The 12399-nt window shown below is 68.4% G+C and overlaps 1 protein-coding gene across 1 annotated transcript in view; it reads right to left on the reverse strand.

The window, feature by feature from the left end:
• Positions 1 to 323: 323 nt before the first annotated feature.
• Positions 324 to 12399, reverse strand: part of MEGF6 (multiple EGF like domains 6) — a 35282-nt gene continuing 23206 nt past the window's right edge. Inside the window, exons 15-33 of the mRNA XM_040645534.1 lie at positions 10016 to 10141; positions 9522 to 9653; positions 9305 to 9433; positions 9071 to 9202; positions 8446 to 8574; positions 8240 to 8368; positions 7892 to 8020; positions 7369 to 7497; positions 7004 to 7132; positions 6630 to 6758; positions 6372 to 6500; positions 5909 to 6037; positions 5219 to 5347; positions 4103 to 4231; positions 3768 to 3896; positions 3330 to 3458; positions 3111 to 3239; positions 2453 to 2581; positions 324 to 972 (exon numbers count right to left, since the gene is read on the reverse strand). Coding sequence (XP_040501468.1) covers positions 908 to 972; positions 2453 to 2581; positions 3111 to 3239; positions 3330 to 3458; positions 3768 to 3896; positions 4103 to 4231; positions 5219 to 5347; positions 5909 to 6037; positions 6372 to 6500; positions 6630 to 6758; positions 7004 to 7132; positions 7369 to 7497; positions 7892 to 8020; positions 8240 to 8368; positions 8446 to 8574; positions 9071 to 9202; positions 9305 to 9433; positions 9522 to 9653; positions 10016 to 10141 — 2390 coding nt within the window. The 3' untranslated portion in view covers positions 324 to 907. The remainder of the gene's footprint in view (positions 973 to 2452; positions 2582 to 3110; positions 3240 to 3329; positions 3459 to 3767; positions 3897 to 4102; positions 4232 to 5218; positions 5348 to 5908; positions 6038 to 6371; positions 6501 to 6629; positions 6759 to 7003; positions 7133 to 7368; positions 7498 to 7891; positions 8021 to 8239; positions 8369 to 8445; positions 8575 to 9070; positions 9203 to 9304; positions 9434 to 9521; positions 9654 to 10015; positions 10142 to 12399) is intronic.

A 12399-nucleotide genomic window follows, 5' to 3' on the forward strand; every position in this document is an offset into this window, starting at 1 on the left:
CCCCCCCCCTGCCATTTCCACCCTGAAGACAGGAGGGGTGGGGTGCCCATGTTGACCCCCCATCACCCTGCCCTCGGGCCAGCCTCCTCCCCATGGGGCCATGCTCCCACACACAGACCAGCCCCCGCGTGCCCCCCTAGAGCACCGGGAACCAGGACAAACCCCAGCTCTCCTCGTACGCCACCCCCACCCCTAGGGAGGGGCAGGGACCAAATGGGGCCCAGCGCCTGTGGGGCCTCCCTGGCCCGGGGGAGGTTCCTGTCCACACACACTGATGCCCTGGGAGGCCAGCACGGCGAGCCCAAAGCAGTGAACGCACAGGCCACGAGGAAGCAGCGGCTTCTTTCTTAAGTTTCTGGATTTCACAGGTACCGGAGCCCGCCGCCCAGAGACCCCACGGGGCGCCAAAGTCCCGCAGCAGGGTTTCCTGGGGCAGGCAGGGGCGGGCAGCCTTCCGGTGCCCAGGGGTGCAGGGGGCGTGGCCAGCTGCCCATAAATACGTCTCCATAAATACAGGGGGTCAACAGGCTGAGCGCAGCAGCCCCAGGCCTAGCACCACAAGAACCTACTCAGAAGGCCCCCCCTGCCTGCGCCTGCACCCACGCCGCCCTCGGTCCTCACCCAGGGCCGTGGAGGGGGCGGCAGGGGGGCGGCGGGGGGGCTTCCTCAGCACGTGCGGCCAGCGCGGCTGTGTGGCTGTGCAGCCCGAGGCCAGGCCCACTCGCCCGGGCTCCTTGGAGCTAGGGCAGGCAGCGCCTCGCTCCCCGTGGCCAGCCGATCCTTGCCCAGCGAGAGGCCGCAGGGCCGGGCACAGTCTGGGGCTGGAGTCCTGGCCGGCCCACAGGCGCCCCTCCTCGGTCACACCAAAGCGCCTGGAAGACGGGCCTGCTTGGGGGCTGCCTCTGAGCTAGTGCTTCTCTGCCCTGCTGCTGAGCCCAAGTGCTGGTCCGTGAGAAGCTGGGTGTGAGGCCGCTGCAGGGACAGGGGAAAGGAGCGTCAGCGCCAGGGCCGGTGGGAACTCTTGAAGCTGCCAGAATTCGGGGCTCACACTTCCCGTGTCCCCTCCTGCCCTTCCAGCTCCAGCCCAGAGGGGAGACGGCCCCCCCTTCCTCCCCAGCTTCTGCCTGACCTCATCTCTGAGGTCCAGGTTCTGGATCCTCCGCTGCCCTATGGGGCCCAAACTATATATAAGTGGGCAATCTTCATCCCTCCTCTGGCCTCAGTCTGCTGGTAACAGGCCAAGGATGCCCCAAATGCAAACGCCAGTCTCCCACATAGGCCCGTTGGGTCCTCCCTGGCAAAGCCTCTTCCCTGCTCACACCTATGCAAATAGCGAGGCCTCCCCCCTCCCCAAATGACAGCTCCCAGTTCCCCCAAGCACAGCAGCATGGAGGGCTGGGAGGTGCTTTACTAGAACCCCGCCAGTCCACTCCAGGGCAGGGGGCAGGGCCCAGGACTGCAAGGCAGCACAGCCTTGCCTCTCCTCCTTCCCACCCGCCTGAAGGATGAGCCAGGTCCGAGACCCCAGTACCAGTCCAGGCCGCCAGGACCGCACAGGGGTCTGCAGTGCAGTACCACAGATGACCACCAGATGCCGCCGTGGGTGGCGCTCGGGTCTGAGCCGCAGCCCTGCCAGCCGCGCCTCCAACGCCCGCCCGCCCGCCGTGAGACCCTGCCCCCGGGGCGCCTAACAGTCCTGGGCCAGGGCTGCCTCCCAGCGGCTCAAAAACAGGCACACGCAACAACCAGCCCGCATGTGGGGTTCCCAGGCTGCAGACCCGTCTGGACTCCCCACTCTCGTCCTGGCTCCCTGCTTCACCTGTCCACGGAGCCTGTCCCCGCAGGCCAGACGCGACCCTCTCAGCACACAGCTCCCCTCCCTTCAGCAGGCTAGGCCTGGGCGAGCTGACCAGGGGGCTCCAGGGGCACCCCGAGTTCTGCCTGCAGATGCGTGTTCCCCCAGGGGCCGGGGGGACCGAGAGGCCAAGGTGCTGTCACTGCGCGCTCCCCCACTGCCCAGGGTCGGGGCAGGGTGTTGCCTACCGGCACTGCGTGCACACCCCCAGGGCTTAGTACACAGACTGCAGCGCACGTACGCACGGGCGCACCATCACGCCCGGCTTCACGCACACGCAGCGCAAGGCGGGGAGGGGGCGAAGGGCTGGGTCAGCGCCCACCTACACTGCGTCACCTAGCCCCGCCCACAGGGCTGCGGGGGGCTGCGGGGGGCTGCTGGCGCTGCAGAACCCTGCCCACCGTCCAGCAGCTGCGAGGTCCACACCTGGCGCGTGAGAAGCCGTGTGGACACTGCGGGCACCGCGCGGGGATGGCGACATTCTCACCAGCTAGCCTGGCCGACCACCTGTGTGTGGGGAGGAGGGACGGGGTTCCCGCCGGGGCAGGGCTGGGGAGCGTGTTGTCTTCCTGCCTCCCCCTGGGGAGCCTAACTCACCTTGCTGACAGGTGGGCCCCAGGTAGCCGTCCACGCAGTGGCACCGCCCACTGGCGGGGTCACAGGCAGCCCCAGCCCCACAGCTGCAGCGCAGGGCACAGCCCGGCCCGAAAAAGCCGGGGGTGCAGTCTGCAGGAAGAAGGCCGTGGGAGACACGGGCCTGAGGGCCGTTCCTGCCTGCTCTGCCCCGGGCGCCCCAGGCCCTCTGGGTAGGGATCCCTCCCTCTTCCTGCCCTGCGCGGGCCTCCCATGTGGGAAAGCTCCAGGCGCTGGGCGCCTGCCCGGCCCCCGGGGCTGACCTAGGGGGCCTGGCAGTCAGGGATGCTCCTCCCCAGGTCAAGACAAACACACGAGGTCATGTGTGCGGCGGCAGGGGACAGCCCCTCCTATGTCCGAGCAGGCTGGCAGACCGGGAAGGTCTCCTTCCCACCTCACAGGGCCCCGTTCTGGCCAGAGAGCAGGGGAGGCCCTGACATTCCTGAGCAGGAGCCCCATGCTGGGCGCCCGCCTGCAGAGGGGTGGGACCGGCACAGGGGGGCACGGAGCACAGGCCAGGGGAGAGCACAGCTGTCTCAGCTGTGCTCTCCCCTACACAAGCAATCCTTGCCACCAGCGGAAACCCATGCCCGTGCTCCGCTGAGCGCGACCCCAGACTCACCGAGGTCACAAGCGGCCCCTGTGCGCCCCGGGGGACACAGGCACTGGCCGGTGATGGGGTCGCAAGGTGCCCCTGCCTCGCAGTCACAGCGCTGGCGGCAGCCCTCTCCAAACGAGCCTGGTTCACACCCTGGTGGGGGGCAGTGGACTCAGTGTCCTGTCCTGTCCCCTACCAGACAGGATAGGGCCAAGGGAGCACATGGGAACACGGAGCACTCACCCCTCTCACAGAGTTGGCCGGAGAAGCCGGAGGGGCAGACACACTGGCCGCTGAGGGGGTGGCAGGGGGCCCCATGCCGACACTCACATGCTGCCTGGCAGCCAGCCCCGTGGAAGCCGGGGGGACAGGCTGAAAGACACCCCAGTTAGAGCCCCTACCTCAGTCCTGGTTCAGAGGCTCGTGCTCCCCCTTTCTCCCACCCAGGCCTGGCCCCCATCACGGCTGGGGCTTAGGTGAGAGGTCAACCTGCTCGCATGGGACCCTGGGCGGAGGCCTCCAGCCTTGACGTCCCAAAGTGAGTGGGGCCAGGCCTTATCTCACCGGCCACCACGGGGAGGGACAGGGACAGTGGCCATCGCCACGGAAGCCCACGTTGGTCCCGACCTCCCACGCGGGAGGAGCAGCCACCGGGGCCGGGGTCCCCACCCCAGGACTCACAGTGCTGGCAGGCCTGGCCGTAGAAGCCGGGGCCACAGTGGCAGGCGCCCGTGGTGGGCTCACAAGTGCCATTGTTTTGGCAAGAGCACTCCAGACGGCAGGAAGCACCATAGTAACCAGGAGGGCAGGCTGGGGACAGAGCCAGCAGGTCAGCCTCCTGCCGCAGAAGAGCAGGGGGCCCGAGGGACGGCCCCCGGCACGAGCCTGATTCGCGCGACCTCAGGGGACCTTGCCCAGCCCCACGGCAGCCCCACACAGAGGATCCTGAGCCCTGTGCTCTCCTGGGGGGTCCAGACCAGTCCCCTCCCCGATCAGGGCGTGGCCCACGCACTGACCCAGCTCACAGTGCGGCCCCGTCCAGCCCAGGCCGCAGGAGCAGCTGCCATTGGCCGCATGGCACAGGCCCCCGTTCCTGCAGGAGCACACGCGCTCACAGCTCACTCCAAACCGGTTCTGAGGGCAGCCTGGGGGCAGAAGTCAGACACTGCTCAGTGCTCCGGCTCAGGGCTGGACACGCTCTGGGGACACGTCCCCACATCTGGCCTTCATTCAACAAACACTTCCTGGGGCCAGTCTCTGCCCCGAGGCGCCCACGTGCCAGGGAGTTGACACCAGCCGCATCCTGCCCATTCATCCATCCTCTCCGCAAACACCAGGCCTGGCTGAGTGCCGAGGAGGGGCAGGGAGTGCTTGCCCAGCTGGAGGGAGCTGGTTAGGGAAGACTTCCTGGAGGTGGTGGCCCTCTGCACAGGCACATCCTCCAGGCTGAGGCGGCCGGGCTGCCAGACTCTCCAGATGGTCCCTGATCATAATCTGATTGACCCATGACTGCTGTAGTCCCTGGAGGCCTGGACACAGCCTAGCTGCAGCCAGGTCACAGTGCTTAGGACTCTGCTACCACAAGCTCAGAACTGGGGGGCTTGTGGGGGGGAGGTCACTGACCCCTTGATGAGGACCAAAGGCTGGCAGAGTGCTCTGACCTACCAGGGTGTGGGAGCCAGGCCAAGGGGCCATAGCTGTGGCCACGGGGACCAGGAGTGCCATCACGGGTGGCAGCCCCAGGACGGCTCCTGGGGTCACCCCCTTTCCCCACCATGCCCTGTACTCCAGGACTCCCTCCACCTGGGGTCCCCGGCCTCCGGGCCCAGCAGAAAGGGCCAGCAGGACCCTGTGCCACAGGGACTTGAGCCAGGGAGCTGGCTCTGTCATCAGACAAAACAGCCACTAGGCCCTCCTGCTGGGAGGCTCTGAGCTGGGACCTGTTCAGCGCCCCACCAGCCACTCGACGGGGTCAGTGGAGGCTGCTGGTGTGAATGCGCCACCCGGCTCTCGGGCCTGGTTCTCCCCTGGGGGACCCGTGGCTTCTCCCCATCGCCCCCCACCCCCCATCCCATAGGCTGATGCAGTGGCATCCATGAAATGTGGAAGGGGCAGGCAGAGCGGGCGCTCACCGTGCTCACAGTGGACGCCAGTCCTCCCAGGGGGGCAGGTGCAGCTGCCAGTCACGGGGTCACAGGCTGCTCCCTGCCCACACCTGCACACGTGGGCACAGCCGGGGCCGAAGCGGCCCTGTGGACAGGCTGCCGGGAGGAAGCAGGACGGTGGCCACTCCTGCCGGCTCCCCTTTCCTCTGCCATGTCAGTCCGGAGACAGGATGGGCTGTGGAGACCTCCCGTGCCCCTGCCCGCCCTGGCATCTCCCCTCCACCCGCAGTTCTGCTGGGGGCCAGGCCAGCTCTGCAGGGACAGGGACTCCCTGCTACCCCCACCCCACTGCCCCCAGCCGATCCAGGCTCCCAGACCGGCAGGAAGTTCCCCATGACTCAGAGACAGGCGCTCTCCTGGGCGGGATGCCTAGCGGGCCTCCGTCTGCACAGAGGTGCACAAGTGCCTGCTGGACGTGGCCAGGGCAGGGGATCGGGGGAGGGGGAGGGGACAGAGCTGGCTGGCAGGGACACTGGGGTCACACGGACATCCCCACCTTAGCCCAGCCCGGGGTCAGGCCCAGCAGGAGAATCAGGAAGCTAGACGGTCAGGGGGCTGTCCTCCCACAGGCTGGCTGGGGGGCCCTGCCCACTGAGGCCCAGGGAGCAGCCACCCTGTCCCTCCCCCATTCACCCAGACCTCCCCCCAGCCACTCACGCAGGCTGCAGTCGGCCCCCAGGAACCCCGCAGGGCAGAGGCAGGCCCCGGTGGCTGCATCACAGGAGCCTCCGTGGAGACACCCACACTGCTGCTCACAGCCAGGCCCAAACCGCCCGGGGGGGCACCCTGCAGGGACAGGGGCAGGTGCCAGAGGTCAGGGGCCAGGCCTTGCCCCCCTGGCGTCCCACCCCCAGCCCTGGGATGAGCAGCGCCTCCTGAGAACAGCCTAGCAGGCCTGGTTCTCGCCGGGACACGCCGGGACAATGGCACTTATGCCCACAGCTCTCCCCAAAGGTGCCGGGTGGGCAGGCTGGGGTGTGGGCGGGAGAGGTCAGTCCTGGCCCAGCTCGGGAACAACCCCCCCATGTGGCCGCCTCTGGGGGTGGAGGTTTCGGGTGCAACTCGGGGTCCGTATAGCCTCAGCCACCAGCTGCTCTGCCCCCTGGGTGGGGTCACCTACCCTGCTCACAGCCGGGACCCGTGGAGCCTGGTGGGCAGTGACACGCCCCAGTGACGTGGTGGCAGGGGGCGCTGGGCGGGCACAGGCAGCGCTGGGCACAGGCCTTTCCAAACCAGCCATGCGGGCAGGCTGCAGGAAGTCAGGGCTGGGGGTGGTGGGGGGCTCTGGGGCCAGTGCAGCCCGGAGGGATCACTGTGCAAACACCCCCTCCACCCTAGCAGCTGACCCCGTGGGTGCTGGCGGAGCCGAGGGGCTCACCATTCTCACACCGTGAGCCTCTCCATCCCGGGGGGCAGAGGCAGGCCCCCGTCACGTGGTGGCAGTTGGCCCCCCGCCGGCAGGAACAGCGTTCTTCACAGCGTGCCCCAAACGTGCCCTCAGCACAGGCTGCGCCGGGCGAAATAAGGCAGAGGGCTGAGTCCTGCTCCAGGGGTGTGAGCAGGGCCAAACACCCCCCACCCATCCCACAGGGGACCCCTGGGAGCTCGCACAGCAGCCCCTGCCCCCACCTGCCAAGGGACCACCTCACGAGGCCCTCCACCCTGAAGCAAGGCTGAGGCCGCCCCTTGAGGGGACCAGCGGGGCCCCCTGGACTCCCCCCACAACCCCAGCCCCCAATCCGACCCACTCACGGCTCTGACACTTGTCCCCAGTCCAGCCGGCTGGGCAGAGACAGTGGCCCGAGGGCCGGTCACAGACACCGCCATTGAGACATCCGCAACTGTGCTCACAGCCGGCTCCAAAGCGCCCCAGGAGGCACTCTGCAGGGCACAGTACCCCAGGAGTGCCCCACATCCCGAGGGCCCAGGAGACCCCCACCCCACCCATGCTTCCTGCACCCAGAGCCTCGGGCCCCTGTCCTTGAGAAGGTCACACCGCAGACCTACTGGCAGAAAGCCATCTCTGCCCACAGAGAGTGGGGGGCATGCCAGCATACTTTGGGGCACCCACCCTGGCTCCCGGGTCCCTCCACCTCCTCTGTCTGACCCAGGCTCACCCTCCTCGCAGGCCAGGCCAGCCCAGCCCTCCGGGCACGTGCAGTGGCCTGAGACGGGGTCACAGGTGCCCCCGTGCTGACAGAGGCAGGCATGCTGACAGTTCTCGCCGTACGAGCCCGTGGGGCAGGCTGCGGGAGGAGGGGAGCAGCTCGCAGCAGCCCAGCCCAGCGGGCCCGACGCCTCTCCCCCCTTGAGAGCCAGCCTGGTGGTTGTGCACCTTCCAGTCCCCCCCAAAACCCAACACCAGACTTGGTGGGGAGGACCTCTCCCAGGCCTGTCTCTAAGACAACCCGCCCCAGGCCACCCCGGGCCCACCAACCCAGCCCTGCAGAGCCCGGCACCTCCCTGCCCTCCCCCAGGGCCAGGTGCCAGTGGGGGCATGACAGGCCCCCAGCCCCCCTGCCCACCGCTCCTGCTGAGACTCCTGTCCACCAGTATCCCACACCCACGTGACCCCATGTGGCCCATGGAGGGGCTGACACAATCCCTGGTCCCAGACTCCTGGGGTGGGGGGTGGCTTACGTTCCAGGCAGGTGGGGCCCATCCAGCCAGGGCCGCAGCGGCACTGTCCGTGGACAGGGTCACAGGAGCCCCCGTTGAAGCAGGAGCAGGTCTGGCTACAGTTGTGTCCGTAGGTGGGGGCAGGGCAGGCTGCAGGAGGGAGGGGACCATCAGGGTCTGGAGGGGCTGCAGCACGTCTGGGGCAGCTGGGCAACCTTCCCTTCCCTCTGGCCTGGGCGGGCAAACAGCGTTTCCAGAGTGGCCGCCTGGCAGCTTCAGACACCCGGGAGGAGGCCCCCAGAGGGGGGCCTGGCACAGAGGCCCCGGCCCCTCTCCTGCAGCCCCCAGGGCCGCCTGGGCCTCACGCACCCTGCGAACAGCGGGGGCCCCGGCGGCCAGCAGGGCAGAGGCAGGAGCCGCTCACAGAGTCACAGGGGGCCCCGGCGGCACAGTCACAGACACCGCGACAGTCCAGGCCGAAGAAGCCCGCCGGGCAGGCTGCAGAGAGCGGGTGGTGATGGGACACGGCCAGGGTGGCAGGGTCCACCCGCCAGCCCCGGCACGCCCCAGCTCACCGCGTTCACAGAAGGCTCCCCTCCAGCCGGCCGGGCAGGTGCACGCCCCGCTGACATGGTCGCAGGCTGCCCCATGCTCACACTGGCACTGCCGCCCACAGCCCGGCCCAAAGTGGCCCTGGGGACACCCTGAGACACGCAGCCCCGGCCCACTGTCAGCAGGAGCGGGGGAGACCGACCGAGACCCACCTGCACCTCTGGCATCCCAGGCGGAGCGGGGGGTGGGGGGGACCGTGGGGCACTCCCCGCTTCCCTGCCCCGCTAAGGACTGAGTCAGCCCCCGGGGGAGGTAGGAACCCAAAGGCATCACCTCTGGATCTGCCCCAGCCTGGGGGGGTGGGAGACACGGAAGGTCATGGCCCTTGGTCCTCCCCTCCTCCAGGTGCCAGGTGGCTGCTCCCTGCTCTCCCTGCCTGCTGCTCCAGGGGCACCCTACAGACCCAGGCAGTCTGGGGGGGGTGGGGGGACGCCTAGGCCTGGCAGGACAGGGGCAGCTGGGGAAACTCAGGGGAGGAGACCATCCACCTGTCCCCGGACAGAAGGACAGGACTAGAGCCCCCAGTACTTGCGTGCGTGTGTGTGCGTGCACGGGCATGGGAGCGTGGCTGTGGGCGCCGGGACTCACGCTGTTCGCACCGCGGGCCTGTGTAGCCAGCCTCACACACACACAGGCCACTGACTGCGTCGCAACTCCCATGTCCTGGGCTGCAGGTACAGCGCCGGCTGCAGTCGGGTCCCCAGTGCCCGTCGTCACAGGCTGCAACACGGCCCGGGTCAGCCTGCACAGGCCCGGCCAGGCACGGGGCCTCCTGCTGGCCCCAGCGCCCCCACCCCAAGCCCTGGGCCCCAGGCCACCCACCTCTCTGGCAGCTGAGGCCGGTCCACCCAGGGGCACAGCTGCAGTGTCCGGTTGCTGGGTGGCAGTGCCCGTCGTTGGCACAGGGGCACCTCAGCTGGCAGCCAGGCCCAAACCAGCCTGCCGGGCACGCTGCAGGATGGGGCAGGGTCAGCCCGTGGGCTGGCTGGGGCGCAGGCCAGGGGCTGACCGTACTCAGGTTGGGGGACCCCGCACTCACAGTCCTGGCAGCGGCTGCCCGTGTAACCAGGGGGGCACAGGCAGGCTCCGGTCCCAGGCTCACAGGCGGCACCATGATCACACGCAGGGCAGATCTCCTGGCAGCCGAGCCCCCAGCGGCCCTCGGGACAATCTAGACACCCCCCCCCCCCAGGCAGTCAGTCTTCCCCGGGGCCTTGCTGGCCCTGTCTGACATGGCACTGACCCCGCATCACGGCTCAGGGGAGAGGAAACAACAGGTCATGAGAACCCCCAATCCCTCCCCCCAGCAGAGCACCACCTCCAGAAGAGGAGCCTCTGTCCCAGGACAGGCAGTGGGCAGACAGCCCAGGGAGCCCCCAGACCCAAGGGTGGTACGGTGTGGGCTCTCAGCTGTTAAGGACAGGCCCGGGGTCTGCAGGTTGCAGGACCCCCAAACACGGTCCAGGGCTGGGACAACCCAGAGTTGTATAGCACAGGGCGGGGAGGGTATAGCAGGCCACCACTGCCACTCACCTGCCCCACAGTCGTCCCCAGTCCTCCCTGGAGGGCACAGGCACTGCCCCGTGACCCGGTCACAGGGTGCTCCCCCACAGAAGCAGGAACCTGAGCAGTTCACACCGAACGTCCCCCCTGCGCACTCTGCAGGAAGGAACAAGATGGGTGGAGCTGCCCTCCTGCCCCAGCACAGCTGCTGGGCACAGACAGGTCCCCTGGCGACCATGGGGGTCACAGGAGCAGGCAGAGCACTGAGCACACGTGCAGGGAGGGGCCTGCTCGGGCTGACCGTGCAAAGGGGAAAGGGGGTGCAGGACGGACTCTGTGAGTACCCTGCAGCTCCCCCTCCCCACCCAGCCAGGAAGCCCAGGACAAATCTGGCCCCTCAGTCTCAGAATCCCAAAGAGCATGGGATGGGGCGAGGTGGGGGTCTGCATACACCACTTTACCCCAGCTGCGACCCTCTCCCAGCAGAATGGGGGCTGCCACGGGAGCCAGGCACGTTAAGAGGATGTGGAGGACCCTGAGTCCTGGGTCCCCCTCCTCCTCTGCCCAGCAGAGGGTCAGCAAGACCCCGGGGAAGAGCAGAGACCAAGGAGAGAGACCCTCCTGAGAAGGACTGGCCCAGGTGCTCTGTGCCGGAGCAGGACTGCAGCGAAGCACGTGGGTGTCAGGAGCCCAGAGCCTCCCTGTGGGGACAGGCAGAGCCCCCAGCGCTGGAAGCCCCTGACCAGCCTGGGCACGGCCTCCCCCACACCCCAAGTGCCCCAGCAGGCAGGCCGGCCGTAACCCTGGGCAGTCCTGCAGCTGCTCCCCGAGGACTGCAAGGAAAGCTCCCGCAGGCCCAGGAAGGCGGGCGCAGTCCTGGAGGGAGCAGCTGTGATCAGAGCTCACAGGATCAAAGCAGCCCTGGGGGAGTGGGGAGAACAGGCGGATCCCAGGGAAAGAGTGTCAGCAGCATGGGTGGAGTCCCAGCCCTGGGGCCTTCGCAGCCAGGAAGGTGAGGGAGCTCAGGGAGCTTGGGGACTGAGGACACAGCCCGGTGAACCACGTCCCGGGGGCCCATCGCCTGCGGGCACCCGCCCACCTCCCAGCAGGCGCAGGCACGTCCGCAGGACTGGAGACGCGCACACACAGGCTTCCGCACTGCGGGAACCAGGGAATGGGAGGCCCCACGGCAGCGCTGAAGCCATCCTGTGGGCCTCGGGGAGCCAGGCAGACAGGCATTTGGGGTAGTAAATCTTTCCAGACCCAACAACAGTGGGGAGCCCGTCATTCCTATAACCTCTGTGTGGCATTTCCTGCGGTGCACCCTTAGGGCACAGGAGACGGTCAGAGAAAAGGGGAAAACGAGAAGGCAAAGCGGCGGGGAAGGGCGGCGGGGAGCCCTCCGCTAACAAGCCACCGCAGAGGGTGGAGGGTGGCCGGCGGCATGGACGCTTCTCCGGAGAGAGCTCCCGGCCGCTGCGGCAAGCCAATGCAGGTGTGTGGGCGTGCTCGTGAGCACCAGCGCTCGGCTGAGTGTCCGCAGGGGCACAGGGGAAGCCGAGAGAAGTCAGGGGTCCGGGTGGGGAGCTCGTAGGGACTGGAGAACAGCAGCTAAAGGGCACCAGACACCACGGAGACCCTTGGGGTGCACGCCAAGCTGGGGGGGGGGTGGTCCTGGCTGGGTTCCCAGCACCCCACACACACCCTTCCTGGACCCCTGGGACCCAAGAGCCCTGCACGGGGTCACCACTCTGAAGGGACGTGGCCTGGCTGCAGAGGGAGATGCTGACCCTTCAGCTCAGGCTGGGTCCCCAGGGCCCCCTCCCTGTTCCCCAGAGGGGACAGGCCATGGCTAGGGGGAGGTGGAGCCAGCCAGCCCCCGAGGCATGCTCACACCAGTCACCCTGCAGGCCCGGTGGTCCCCATGCCCTTAGGGCCGACAGGTGCAGATGGCTGTGCTGTCTGTGCCACGGGTGGTCCCCAGCTGCCCACACCCTGTGAGTGGGGTCGGGGCTGCCCCCGGACTCAGGCTGTCTGTGGTGTGTCAACACGGGCCCGGGCCTCCAGCCGGGCCCCCCGCTCTGCCCCCATTCCCTCCAGCCCCGCGCCATGCCGCACCTCCAGCCCAAGGCTGCGCGCCGAGCAGCTGCCCAGGTCCTGCAGACTCAGAGCCAGCAGGACGGAGTGCCAGCCCCCCGAATCCCAGCACCCTGAGCATGCTGTAGCTAACAAGGGGGGGGCGGGGAACAACGTTGTAGGACGTGACCCCTTCCCTGGGCCAGGCCCCGGGCACACAGACTCACTCCTGCCCTAGCAGCCCTGACCAGGACACGGGGACAGGCAGACCAGTGCAGGGTCACCACTGCGCGACCAGGGTAGGCCAGGCTGCATGGCCAACTCAGCCCCTGGAGCTG

This window comes from Ursus maritimus, unplaced genomic scaffold (assembly GCF_017311325.1).
Source record: "Ursus maritimus isolate PB19 unplaced genomic scaffold, ASM1731132v1 scaffold_32, whole genome shotgun sequence".
NCBI lineage: Eukaryota > Metazoa > Chordata > Mammalia > Carnivora > Ursidae > Ursus > Ursus maritimus.